The following is a 13,583-nucleotide window of genomic DNA, read 5'->3' as shown; positions in this document are numbered from 1 at the left end:
GGACCTTTTATCTTAGTGGAAGCAGATGTTGCAATGGGAAAACCCTGGAAGTCAGACATACTCGTACAACTTTCAAAGACTCTCAGTCACACTTCTTTCTCCAGCCACTGCTACAGTCACCAGCTCTAGGTTTTGTAGGTATAACCTGATAGAGTCTTGTCTCAGGTGCCACACCAAGTCCGTCTTGTTTCCTCCTTCAGTTTTCTTTGTTCTCTTAGAGCCTACTCAGCACTTCGGTGCACACAACCTGGGTCTGCTAATATAGAACATCTATACTAACCTTGAATGACGGTGGACAGAAGCCAATGAATAAATACTTCCTCTTCCTTTTCCTCAGTAGGCAGTTGTAAAGACCACTTAGAAGTTCACAGAGGATCAAGTAACAGTGGCCCATCTTGGTGGCTAACTTAATAACTGACCCTTGCATTGCCTCTTTCCTTCCCTGTAGACTCTTCCTCTTCCTGATGCCTTATCTTTGGGCTGGCATTCCTAACAGGCAAAATGAACACGACCCCTTAACTTAGGCTCTGCTTTCAGGGTTCAAAGTTTGGCTTCTCTGTTTAACTATGTCTTCTCGAGCAGGTTATCTCACATGCCTGCAAACATCTCTACAAATGACTAGAGGGAGAATTAACTGCAATTACATATCTAGCTTATAAAAGCCTGCAATTCCGAAGGAAATTGCATTCACTCCTACGTATCTGAGGACAGACCTAAATAAAAGAGGGATAAATGACACAGCCAGGCAGCCTCCTGTCATTTTATGAAAGAACATTTAATTTACACCCCACCTGTTTCTATGAATTATAGTAAGGATAATACTACCTGACACCTAAATAACACTTTAACGTTAATTAAACCAGTTGGGTTTTTTTTTGCCTCAGTACAATGTAGAACTTGGTCATATTACAAAATAAGGTTTTGGATAATGGATGCCCAGGATTAAATTTAGGTGCTGAGCTTAAATAAAACTCGAAAGTTCTCATTTCCTATCAAGAGTTTTATGTTGGGGAAAAAAATTGGACTCTAATCCTCCTAAAATGTGATAAGGCTCATGTTTGAATTGTGCTTCAAGCTATTGAATTGTAATTATGTCTGATATAGATAAACTTCCTTTTAGTTACTTCAAACCAAATATAATCATGGGCCTTTGCTCACAGTGGGTTCTGATTTAGTATACATTTTCTAACTTGACCTATGTACTAATATTTACCATGAAATTATTCTCTGGCCTTGTTCTGCATTTGGACGTTTTCCTACAACTCCCAAGTTGCTATAAAGGGACATCACAATGACAAATGGCAAACATTTATCTTATGCCGAAGGACCACTGATATTTACAAGATTTCTGTTGTTCCACATTGAGGCTTCTACATTTCCCTTCCCTCAATCGTGTGTTTTCAGTACAATTGGACCCAGATAGCTTTGTCCTTCTGCTTTCTATAGTCCTTGGAATGTTGCACAATGTTTTGGATAATTGACTTGCCAAGTAGTTGTTCTTATCTGTTTTTGAAACAGCCCCACCAGAATGGGAACAAAAAATCCAAAATACTTACCTGTCTATCTATGACAGTTTGTTTTGGGAATGCAAAGCTAGTGGAAAGCCAAATCCTTGGTACACTTGGTTAAAGAATGGTGAACGCCTCACTCCAGAGGTAAGCAACTATGTTGATATTAAAATTTCACCTAATCTCCTAGGGAAATTTTTTTACTACCAGTAACAGCTAATGTTTATGGGATGCTTAGTAGGTGCTAGGAAAGGCAGTATACGCCTCACATACACTAATTTATATAATACTTAAATAAGCTCAAAGTAGCTATTAATATTATCCCCATATTTCAAATGAAAAAATTAAGGGTAGAGAGGACAACTTGCATAAGGTCACACACTACTCAGTGATAGATCCATATTCAGATATCATCATCACCATCACCGTCTTAATTAACATCCACTAAACTGTTGTATGAGCCTGGTCCTATGTAAATATTTTTCCATGCGTTTTTTTTTTTTTTTTTTGTATCCTCATGACAATTTTATGAGAGAGATGCTAGTATTATTTCTTCCATAGATGAAGAAAATTGGTTTCAGACAGGTTAGGTCACTTGTCCAAAGTCACACAGTAGCTAGTAAATATTAGAATTTGTTCTAAACATAATCTGATTATGGAATCCAAGCTCTTAAACATTAACCACTATCTGGCTTTTACAAAAACTAATGACTCTAAACCAATAGGATGTGGAGAACTGAGGCAATTATCCACATTTTTCAATTTGGAGCATACTTTATTGTACAGTATACTGAAAATGAGACAAAATTGGCTTTCCCCCCCCCCCATCACATCATCCAAATAATTGTGTTAATTCTCCCTTTTACTTTGCACTTGTAGGCACAGCTTGGGCCACAAAGAACATCTAGTGTTTAGAAGATGAAAATAATGCTCTTCTTTGTTTTGGTTTTAGTGAAATTTTCTTCCTGAATGCCTTTTTGCATAGAACATTTTCTGTTTCTTCCAGACTACTTTCATTATCTTTAAAGGATGGTAATAGGTATACTGAAATATTTTTTTAAAATTATATTTGCTCTATTAAGCTATTTCATTATGTGCACTCAAAATTGTATTTCTCTACTCCAAATGGGACTCTGTAACAGATTTGGCTGTTTCAGCATACTATATGGTAGGCTTCAGAAAAGGAGAATTTAGCTCCTCCAATTAGAACTACCGAGCCATCACATTTCAGGTCTTTGGGAGACCTTATGATGGAAAGCCAAGGATATTTCTAATCATTATATTCATGTCTAACATTATTATTAGCCATATTTCCTGAAATAATTGGAAGGCTAGAATCATCCAAATTATTTTATATACCATATAACAGAGTTAACATACATTCTATGCAGACAATGCCAATTTTCAAAGAAATGAGAGAACGTACAATATACTAACTACTAAAATTATAGGAAGGATATTTCTTTTTTTAACTTCAAAAAGCTGCTCGGAATCTTGCAGTATATTAAGCTCCATCTTCATAAACATCAGTTCTCATGCACCAAAATATCATATATTGTAGAAATGTACCAATGTTTAATAGTGTATTCTGGTTAAGAGAGTGCCTACATTAACACACTAACATCTTTATGTGGCTTTTCTTTTATTAGGAAAGAATTCAAATAGAAAATGGGACACTTATCATAACTATGCTGAATGTGTCAGATTCTGGTGTCTACCAGTGTGCTGCAGAAAACAAATATCAGATAATTTATGCAAATGCAGAATTGAGAGTATTAGGTAAGTCATTCATTTATAACTGAAAAATTCAGAATGACATTTTAGTGAGCTATGATTATACATAGTATCAACCCAAGTTTTCTGTAAATTAGAGATTGCTTTCCCTTGAAATAATGGGAAATGTCTAAATTAACTATAAAAAAAAGGCAGGGTGAAAATCATTATTCTGCTTGAGCAATACATTAGTGCTTCCAGAGAAGTCTGCTGTTGAGTACGTCCAAGCCAGAACAAGGGTCCTCCAAAGCTGATCGTAGCACATGGTTTGAGTACAACTCAAAATTACCCTTTAGGAGTGTTTCAACTGCTAACAAACAAAAAATAGGAAAAGAAAATCTCAATTTATAGTGATTTAAGCAGGTATTTATTTTATCTTTTAACAAGAATTTCAGGAGTGGTAACTGAACCACAGCACCGTGATTGATAATATTATCCTTTAAATTTTCCCTCATGCTTGTAGCCTTGAGGGAGTGACTGCTCTAGCTACAGGAATAAAATCCATACTTAAGGGAGAAGGAGAGGGAAGGGACAAAAGTGACCAAATCTATCCCTCTCATTAGAAAATACAAAATTTCTGTGCATCCTTACAGTAAAATCATTTTATGACAATGGCTAGAACCCTGCCACAAGACCACCCAGACCTCAAGGAAAGCTGGGAAGATGAGTCCTTGTAGTGGAAAATTTGGGATAGAAGCAGTTCAAGAATGATATTCTCAGTGGTGTGTGTTACAACAAACAACCCACCAGTCTCTTTTAGCACAAAGTTTTCTTAATGGTAGGAAGAAATGGAATGAGAGAGGAAGGATCAAGCAAAGAGACAAGGTTTCATAAGCTTATGGACAATGGCCATTGATTTGTTTATTCTTTCAATCACTACTATTTATTGAAAAGTTATTGTGTAGTAAGTAGTAAAGATATAATTATCAATACTTAAGTGATCTTTACTTTCATAGAACCTATAGTTTCACTGAGGAAAAAAGGCTAAATTTTAAAATATGATTATTATGGTGAATAACTGAGAAGGTGTTATCAGACTTCATGACAAGCTGAAAATAACCTAAATTGAGGATGTTCTCTTAAAGCCTGAGATCCATAGAAAAAGCATGCACAAGTCAGTAAAGAGAAGCAATACTTTAAATGCCCAGAAACAAGACGGCATATCTCAAAGAATTTCAGCCCACTTAGACTTCAAGCTAGGAGTGAGGATTGGACACATGGCTTCCCACATTCATGAAGCTGGAAAGACTCAGATACATCCAGGCAGTCTAATAATTTCTCACCCTCATGAATTGGTATTTGTTCAACATTTATTGAGTAGGGACAAAGTTGAAACTGACATTTAAAAAAAAAAATCTGCTCAGCTTGCCTGCTTCTACCGAAGGCAGAGTATTTCCATTTAGCTGGTTAAAGGCTTGCCTGAATAAATCTGACAAAGTGATAGAGTATTTCTGCTTTATTTCAGTGATATTTTATATTTCCCATTTAGGATCGTTACCTTGACTGGAAGAGATTTAATGATTTCCCTAATCAGGGTTAAAATCTCTTCTTCTCTCTCTTACGGGACCACCTTCACCCTCTTTGTTGTAAACACGATTTAGAATGTGGCTCTTTGTAACTTGGTTCTTCCCCTGCCCTGATTGCCCTTTGTTATTTCAATGACTAGAACCAAAACAAAAATAAATTACATTTATTGAACACATACTTTGTGCCAGGCACTATGCTAGAGTTCTTTACAGATGTTATCTCATTTAATCTCCTCAGTAAATTTCTGAAGTAATTATCTGTTGTCATCTTCATTTTTCAAATGAAAATAGAACTCCAAGATGCTAAATTGGTAACTTGTCCCAGAACAACCTGAGCAGAATAGCTTGAAAAAAGCTCTGCATGTTAACCTTAAATCCTGTCTCGTATACTACACCATCAGGTTACCACGTGTTAATTAAGTGACTAACTTAACAATTTGGTTTTAATTTTGTTTTTAGCCTCAGCTCCTGATTTCTCTAAAAATCCTCTTAAAAAAACTTCAGTTGTACAAGTTGGTGGGGATATCACTATCGAATGCAAACCAACTGCTTTTCCTAGGGCAGCTATCTCCTGGAAAAGAGGAATGGAGAGCCTGAGACAGAGCAAAAGGTAAATAGATCTCTTTTGTTTCATATTTTGAGATATTTTGCCGTATAACGTCTTCCAAATCTAAGTCTTCTAAATCCTCTTCCTTAGGGTAAGCTTACAACTGGGTACTCACAGATACCAAACATTTTCACATGGCAGCAAAAACTAAAGAATCTTACAAACTTAAGACCTATTTGTATAATTTTGCTGCAACATATTTAGTGCATGCACTTGTAATAGACATATTTTAAAAAATCCTTTAAGACCTTTTTTTTCTATATTCAGCTTGCAGCTTCTTCCTGACCCAGCCTGCTGAGAAATCAGTGAGAAGAGCATTACATAAAAGAGAAAGACACTTATACTCACACACCTGGTGTTGTGGTTTTTAAATAGTCACACAGGTGTTCGCCCCATGACAAAATGAATTCTCCACATGAAAAAAAAAAAATGTAGAGAGGTTCCTGTAGAGAAAGAAAAGAGGTTTCCTTCTGTTCTAGATGTGATTGAGAAATCCTGGATCAGCACTGGCATGTTTTCTATGAGAGTTTAGACAGAGCAAAACAGGTGTTTTTCTCTACTTAGAATAAATTTTGCTTCATTGTACTATAGAACCTTGTATACCTAGGGACGACTAGGCAATATGTGTAGCTCTATTGGAATGACCCGTGCGTGTTACCGTGTGACCAGATGTGCAGTGGAATACTACCCTGCATGAGCCACTGTGCTGAACATAGGAAAATGTTTCAGTGAGCTCTTTGTCAGATCATATGTGTCATTAACTCATATTCGTAGCCTACTAGTCCAGTAACATAAATGAACAAGACAGGCCATGCAAAAAAAAGGACAGGGACTCCTGGGTGGCTTAGTCAGTTAAGTGTCCGACTTCAGCTCAGGTCATGATATCATGGTTTGTGGGTTCAAGCCCCACGTCAGGCTCTGTGCTGGCAGCTCAGAGTCTGGAGCCTGCTTCAGATTCTGTGTCTTCCTCTCTCTCTGCCCCTCCGCTGCTGGCACTCTGTCTCTCTCTTTCTCTCAAAAAATAAACATTAAAAAACGTTTATAAGAAAAGAAAAAGGACAGCTGAAGCATGATGTATGATAAGATATGGAGATATGGTGGTTGCCAGAGTATGAGACAGGTCTGGAGAGTGAATTCTACACCAAAACCAGATAGTCACTCCAAGTTTAGGTAGACATTTTTTTGTGGGAAGATAGAACTTGAGACAGGGTTGTAGAACTTCAAACATTTCCAGAAAAACTAGAAATCTGGGTTTTGGCATTGAATCTTCTGAGCCAGTAAAAATGTCATGGGCTGGAGGCAGGGATGCCATTTTTATTTCTGATCTAGGACTGCCTTTGTAGTCAAGAGAGAGAGAGAAAAGGGGGTTAAAACAAACAAGAAGTGCAGATGGTATAGAGTGCTATCAGGGTTATATCTGGAGCCTTGAAGACGCTCTCCTGACATGACAAGATAGACAAGATAAAGACCTTTCTAGGGCACTCTCATTCCTTGCTGTCCCCTGTCTCCAGTGGTCTCTATAGCCCTACACTGAAGCTTTTCCCAGGACAGGGATTTTGTCAAATCTGTCTGTGCATGCCCTGTGTCTTTGGTATAGAACCTAAACTCAATAAATATCTGTGGAATGAATGAATATGTCAAAAAGGATGAATATATAAGACGTCACTAGCTTTAGAGAAAAGCTCTTCTGGACAAGATGCCTTGCGACCTAAGAGCAGAAGCTTCAAAGCCAAGGGGAAAAGATTGATGAAGGGGAAATCTGTTTCCCTAGCCCTGACTGGGCTCCTTCCTCTGTGTAGACTGCCTAGGAGATCACTGCAGGTATTCTCAACAGCTTTGGATGTGGATTCCTTTTAAATGATTCCTCTTTGATTCCTAAAACCTAATTGAGGTTCGAAGACACTGCTGTAGAATTAGAAGACTCAAGAGATACCAAAGTATCCAATGCAGCACTTTGTACTGAGAGTTGGGACAAATCGATTACTTCATTTCCTAAAGTGACTCAAAGTCCTCACATAAGGAGCAGGAATGAGTGTTGTTTACTTTCTATAAACGTTAAACACTTAAACACCATGTATGTGGGGAGGAGAAAGAGAAGGAAAAATATTTGAATAAAGTAAGGAAATAAATAAATAAATAAATAAATAAATAAATAAATAAATAAATAAATAAAGAAGGAAGGAAGGAAGGAAATGAGAGGTTTGAGGGAAACTGCTTTGAAATGACTTTTCAGGTTTATGTTTTGTTTTGTCCCATCTAGAATGAATTTGGGACCTTTTCATCTTTTGAATAATCACTAAGAGCATATCAGAATAAGCATTGTCTCACTATAATTAATTTTTTAAATGTTTATATTTATTTTTGAGACAGAGCAAGACAGAGCATTGAGTGACGGGAGCGGGAGGGTGCAGAGAGAGGGAGATATGGAATCTGAAGTAGGCCCCAGGCTCTGAGCTGTTAGCATAGAGCCCAACTTGGGGCTCAAACTCTCAACCACAAGATCATGACCTGAGATGAAGTCAGACGCTCATACGACTGAGCCACCCAGGCACCCCGTGTCTCACTATAATTAAAGGAGTGATCTGTGTGATTTCTATTCACAGATGCTTCTTCTCTAATTTCATTCTCTCATTGCTATAGGACTTCTTTACAGGTTTCAATAAAAGAAAAGAAACACAAAGAATTTTCTCCTGAGCACACGTCTTGAAAAATTGAAAAAAAATAAATAAATCTGAGCCGCAGAAGTACATAGTAATTACAGAGGTGTATCTCTGCCAGTTCTAGATTACCTTAAGCAGTAATTTGCAAAGGTCATACAGCCATCCGTGAGACTTTGTGTCTCTGCATGATCCCTGTCCTGTCCCTACTTCTATTGCCTTCTGACCTGACTGGTTTCATTGAGTGCATGGCTTCATGATGCTTTTTGGGAAATACTGCATCTTTGTTTCTATTTGTGTTGACTTAATGGGTTTTTTCTAGTCTCATCATGGAGATTTCCAAAGAAGTTGAAGGTAAAAATTAGAGAAGGAAGGAACAAACGAAGGAAGGAAGGAGAGTAGGAAGGAGTTTTACAGAGCTAGATCCTAAATTCAAAGACAGAAACACTGAATCCCAGTGTACATTTCGAAACGCCATGCCAGACTGCTTATTTCACTTCAGTAGAAACATAAATATAATTTCTACCCTTTCATACCTCTGTTAAAACATGACACAGCTGTACACATAGAAAGGTTTAAAAAGCCACATATGGACAACAACTTAAATGTTTACAATGATCCCAAGTAGGAATAGTTTTTAGTTCTTGACCTGTGTGGGAAAATGCACATTTTTACTTTCTGTTATAAAACTTGTATACGGAGCTGTCTCCTTTGAAATTTCATTGTCACTAACTCTTGCTTCCAGTAAAGTGTAACTGCCTAGAGATGGTTGAAAGGACTCTAAAGAAGCCTATTCAAAGTAATCTTACTGTATTGCCTACTTATAAAAAAATGGTGGCAATATATATATTTTGACACTTTCCTCTACTCTTACATGAAATGAGACAGCATACATCACCTATATAGTAAATGATAAAGCTTAGACTCTATGCCAAGTTGCCCATCTCTTTTTCCAGGTCTATTCCACTCAACAGGTAACAGAGAGCATACTTGATTCTTCATTTTTGGAATGGCTGTTATTACATGATTTAACCTACTTTCACGTGTTGGTAATTCAGATCAAGCAAGAATTCTAAATATAATTAATATGTTTCTTATTGGCCTGTGTGCTTCAGTTGAAGTCTTGACTCTTTTATGATTTCTGTCTTTATAAGTACTTGTATTCATGGCAGACTGTCCAAGTAGAAAAGTTTTCCTACATCTGAAAATAGATAGATGGCATTACAGTCCACAGGCTTCCTGGTTTCCTGCTGGGAATGTATGGTCTTAAGACATCTACTTCATTCTTTTTGGAGCTACAAGTCATTTAGCAATAACACCTAAACTGAACAGAAGCAGAGGTACGTTCCTGTGGTGAAAACGGGCATGTGTTGCAAAGAATCCTGCATTGGGAATTAGAAAATGGGGATTTTGGGGTGCTTGGGTGGCTCCGTCGGTTGGGTGACTGCATTCACTCAGGTCATGATCTCACAGATTGTGAGTTCGAGCCCCGTGTTGGGCTCTGTACTGACAGCTCAGAGCCTGGAGCCTGCTTTGAATTCTGTGTCTCCCTCTCTCTCTGCCCCTCTCCCACTCATTCTCTCTCCTTCAAAAATAAACATTAAAAACTTAAAAATAACAACAACAACAAAAAGAAAACGGGGATTTTGGTCCCAGTTCTGTCACTGATGAGTGGCCTGACCTTGTATACAACCACTAGCATATTCTCTCTCTCTCGCTCTCTTTTTTTCCTTTGAGGTGACTGTTCTCTGGATTTATTTAAGGTGAAATACAATCAAAACAACTTTAAGAAACATTAAACCCTATACCCATGTAGTGACTGCCAGAATAGGGTTTATATATTAGAAATAGAAATAGAAATCAATGCAAAACATTAGTGTGCCAGGTTAAAATTGCAGCTGCTATCATACTTATAATTTTCTATGTATTGCACTGGTTTCCTCGGGTGGCCAAGCGATTGAGCCAGACATGGTGATTGCTTTAAATTGTTCAAAACAGCTAAAATGATCTCATTGGGTGGATTCAGAGGTTAGAGAGCCCTAGCAGCCACACTGTAGCACCACAGCGTGGTGAGAACCACTGTTTCCTTCACCATTATATGCCCAGTACCCAGCTCAAACCTGGGACATAATAGACATTCAATAAATATTTTCTGTGTTGCTAAATCAATGAAAGGTAACATTTACTTTAGGTTGTTCATATCTGCCTGACTTAAGACATTTTGCATTTAAACCAAAAACGTACTTAATAATTAATAGGCCCATGATGTGTTCATTCAGTCTGTAAATATTTAATGAGCACCTATTTTGTTCCAAACACTGGACTAGGTGTGGTGGGTAAAATGTTAAGCGAGTCAAATATGTGACACATAATATCCTTTCGTAAGAAAGTGTTTGTCTTTGAAGTTATTGGGAGTCAGAGGGTCTGGGTTCAAGTCCCAACCCTACGCCTCATGTAGTTGATAACTTCTAGCAAGTCGTTTAACTTCACTAGTTCTCACTTAGAGAAAATAGTACTTGTCTCTCCCACATGGTTCTATGAGACTCAGTTGGTGGTATCTGTGGAAAGGCTGGGTGATCTCTATACTCTACTGCTATTGGGTGCATTTATTGCTGTTATCTTAATCTTCATGCAAATCCCAGTTACACATTCTTACCTCTACCAGCCAGGGTAAAACTCACAAAGGTATCTCTGCAAGGCATTCTGAGGCAACTGAGGGAATCAATTTCACATCTGCTAAGTTTGATTAATCGCTTCTTTTTTTTCCTCATGGATCCACTTAGCAAGTGAACTGACAGAAATCAAAGGCCTAGATTTATTTATCTCCTTGTGCTCAGCGACTGCTGGCTATCTGCTCAGGGATCACCTCGTAAATTTAATAGGAAATGTTAACCTGCTGGACAGACAGCTCAAAGTTGTCCTCTGACAGGCAGCATTAAATACAGTGCCTAAACCACCTGGGATTTGGTCAGAGTGTGCATAAAATCTCTGAACAATAAAAATAAAGAGATAGAATGTTTTTCCCATTATTGAAATATAATTTAATTAATAAATAATCCACCACATTTCTTCATTCTAAAAAACAAAAGGAAAGGAAAGAAAAATACACATTTCTCTCTCATTTCCTAAGATAAAATAAAATAAAGCAAAAGAAAACAAAATAAAATCCTGTTATATAGCAGACAAATGGTCATTAATAATGAAAATAACCATTTTAAACACTTTCTATAAGTCAGGCAGTATATCAGATACATTATATATCTTAAAATTAAAGTACACTTTTTTCATATGCAGATACATTCCTGAGGAACAAAGTTGTCACATAGTTACATATGGTTACTTTTCTACTACCTTTACCCTGGTAATCTCAAAGAGCTGAATATAAAGATACTTGGAGATTCACTGACTATCAAACTGAAAAGTAGAGGTTCTAGCCCTTGGCAGTTGGTCTTAGAATGTGATTATATTTCCCAGACTTGATATCAGAGGACTGGTGAACTCCTAGAACCAATTTTATTACCTCTATCCACTTGGGGTTGGAAAGGGAGGGGGGGGGCAGAGAGAGAGGGAGAGAGAGAGAGAGAGAGAGAGAGAAGGAGGGAGGGAGAGTTACAAACAGACCTTCTCACATCCATGAATTTTGTGTGCTTTATTCTCTAATACTGATACTCTGAAACGCTGTGTGGCCCTGGGCCCTTGACACAGTACATATACCTTTTGGGAACATATGAATCCCTTAGGTAGCATGGAATCTAGTAATGGAGTTTATTCAGTATTTTTGCCTTCGAGCCCCAAACCTGGCAGGCCCACTTCCAACTGCATAGCGCTCCAACGCCCTGAGCTCTCCCTCTTAACACAGTAGTCCTTTGTGAGGAAGTGCTGGGTGGAGGAAGGGGGGTAAGTCAAAAATGGCAGTGAATGAGTAGGAAAGAGGAAGTGGAGATGAGTGAGTAGGAGATGAAGAGAAAGAAGGTAAGAGAAACAGGGTATTCTCTGTGCCAAGATAGAATCAGTGGTTCTTGAGCAAGTAGTGTCATCTTTCTTCTCTTCATGAGCAAAAAGAGTACCCTTGGGAGGATCTACTTGAAAGCCCTTAGCGTATTGACACAGAAGATGAACAGAATAAAAATTAGTTTGTCTTCATTCCACTCTTTGCTAAACTAGCTAGACAGAGTAGTTCCTTTGGTTACATAGGCCATTGCCCAACATTTTGCCACCATTCTGCTTTTCCCGGGAGCCTTTTTACAACCATCTCACCTTTTGGGTTATCACCTAATGGGGGTCTGTCCGCCTGGATGCAAGAGAGCCAGTGATATGATGCCTCCTTCCTGTTTGACCCTTCTCTATGTATCTTTCAATGTCTCCTTTCTCTATCACCACTTTACCTTATTCCTTTACATTTATCCTCAAGTGCTCAACCTTCATAAAATATCCCCTCCACACAAGTCTATTCAGTGCAACTTTAACAAGAATGTTGTCACCAGCACACAGGCTTCTCTATCTCTTCCTCCTCCTTGCAAAGCTTCCTAATGGAACAAGCAAATAAACCTAATTTTATTTCGTATCACCAACTACTTAATGTAATAGTGCTTAGTACATCAGGTAGCATGAGTATCAAATAGGCAAATGAACCATATGTTCCCATGTTTAAGGAAGAATGACAGTCTGCATAATGCCAGGCTTATTACAATCTCCCTTCTGTGCTGCTTCTATGTAATAAAATTTTAAATTGTTCCTACTCAACTCCTGAGAGCCTTGTTAAGGTGAGCCTTTCCAAGGGAATACATGCTAAAGATGTCAAGAGCCATCTGATACTCTTGCCTCTGTCACGCAAAGATTTAACAAGCTGAAATCCTGTGCGCCCCTGTCAGTCTTGCCCTCATTTTTTTCCTCTTGCATCCAATCCTTCTTTCTTTATCCCCACTGGCCTCTACCGGTCTGGTGCACTGACCCTTCAGCAGAGTGCATGTGAAACCACCTGCCTGCCATGGTCAGAGAAAGCTCTGGTTCATTAAAGATGTAAAGCCTGCCTTTAAACTCAGCCTGCCCAGCTGAGTGTGTGCTGTTTTACACCACTGCCTTGGGTTAGAATCTTACTGATCTGGTTCCCTATTTAAAATGTTTTAATGATGGGTAACACCATCCTGTAGCTTTAAACCAAGGGAAAATATGACCAAGCAAAATAGTTCCCCAAATAAATAGCACCTTATATTCTTGTACCGTACCTTATGTCGAAAAATATATAAGATTCATTGTAGAGTTTGAATTTGTAGTCTGTATCAGTAGGCTTCAAACTTGATCATGTATAAGAACCTTGTGAAAAATGCAGATCCCAGAGCCGTGTCCAAGATTTTCAGTCAGTGGGTATGAAGCGGGGCTGAGGAATCTGCATTTTTGTAAGTTCACCCCCTCTGCTCTGAGGAGAAGCTGAGACTTTTGAACACCCCTTAGAGAAACACTGGTTTGATGCAAACACACTGCTTGAAAAATAGAAACTTCATTGTATCTCCTT

General features: G+C 38.1%; 1 protein-coding gene across 1 annotated transcript in view; it reads left to right on the top strand.

Moving 5' to 3' along the window:
- Positions 1–13,583, top strand: part of CNTN6 (contactin 6) — a 292,083-nt gene that overhangs the window by 211,330 nt on the left and 67,170 nt on the right. Inside the window, 3 exon segments of the mRNA XM_058726191.1 lie at positions 1,519–1,655; positions 3,158–3,287; positions 5,267–5,417. Coding sequence (XP_058582174.1) covers positions 1,519–1,655; positions 3,158–3,287; positions 5,267–5,417 — 418 coding nt within the window.

Source organism: Neofelis nebulosa, chromosome 4 (assembly GCF_028018385.1).
Source record: "Neofelis nebulosa isolate mNeoNeb1 chromosome 4, mNeoNeb1.pri, whole genome shotgun sequence".
In the NCBI taxonomy this organism is placed as follows: Eukaryota; Metazoa; Chordata; class Mammalia; order Carnivora; family Felidae; genus Neofelis; species Neofelis nebulosa.
The sequence above is the reverse complement of the archived record's forward strand: the minus strand, read 5'-3'. Positions and strand labels throughout refer to the sequence as shown.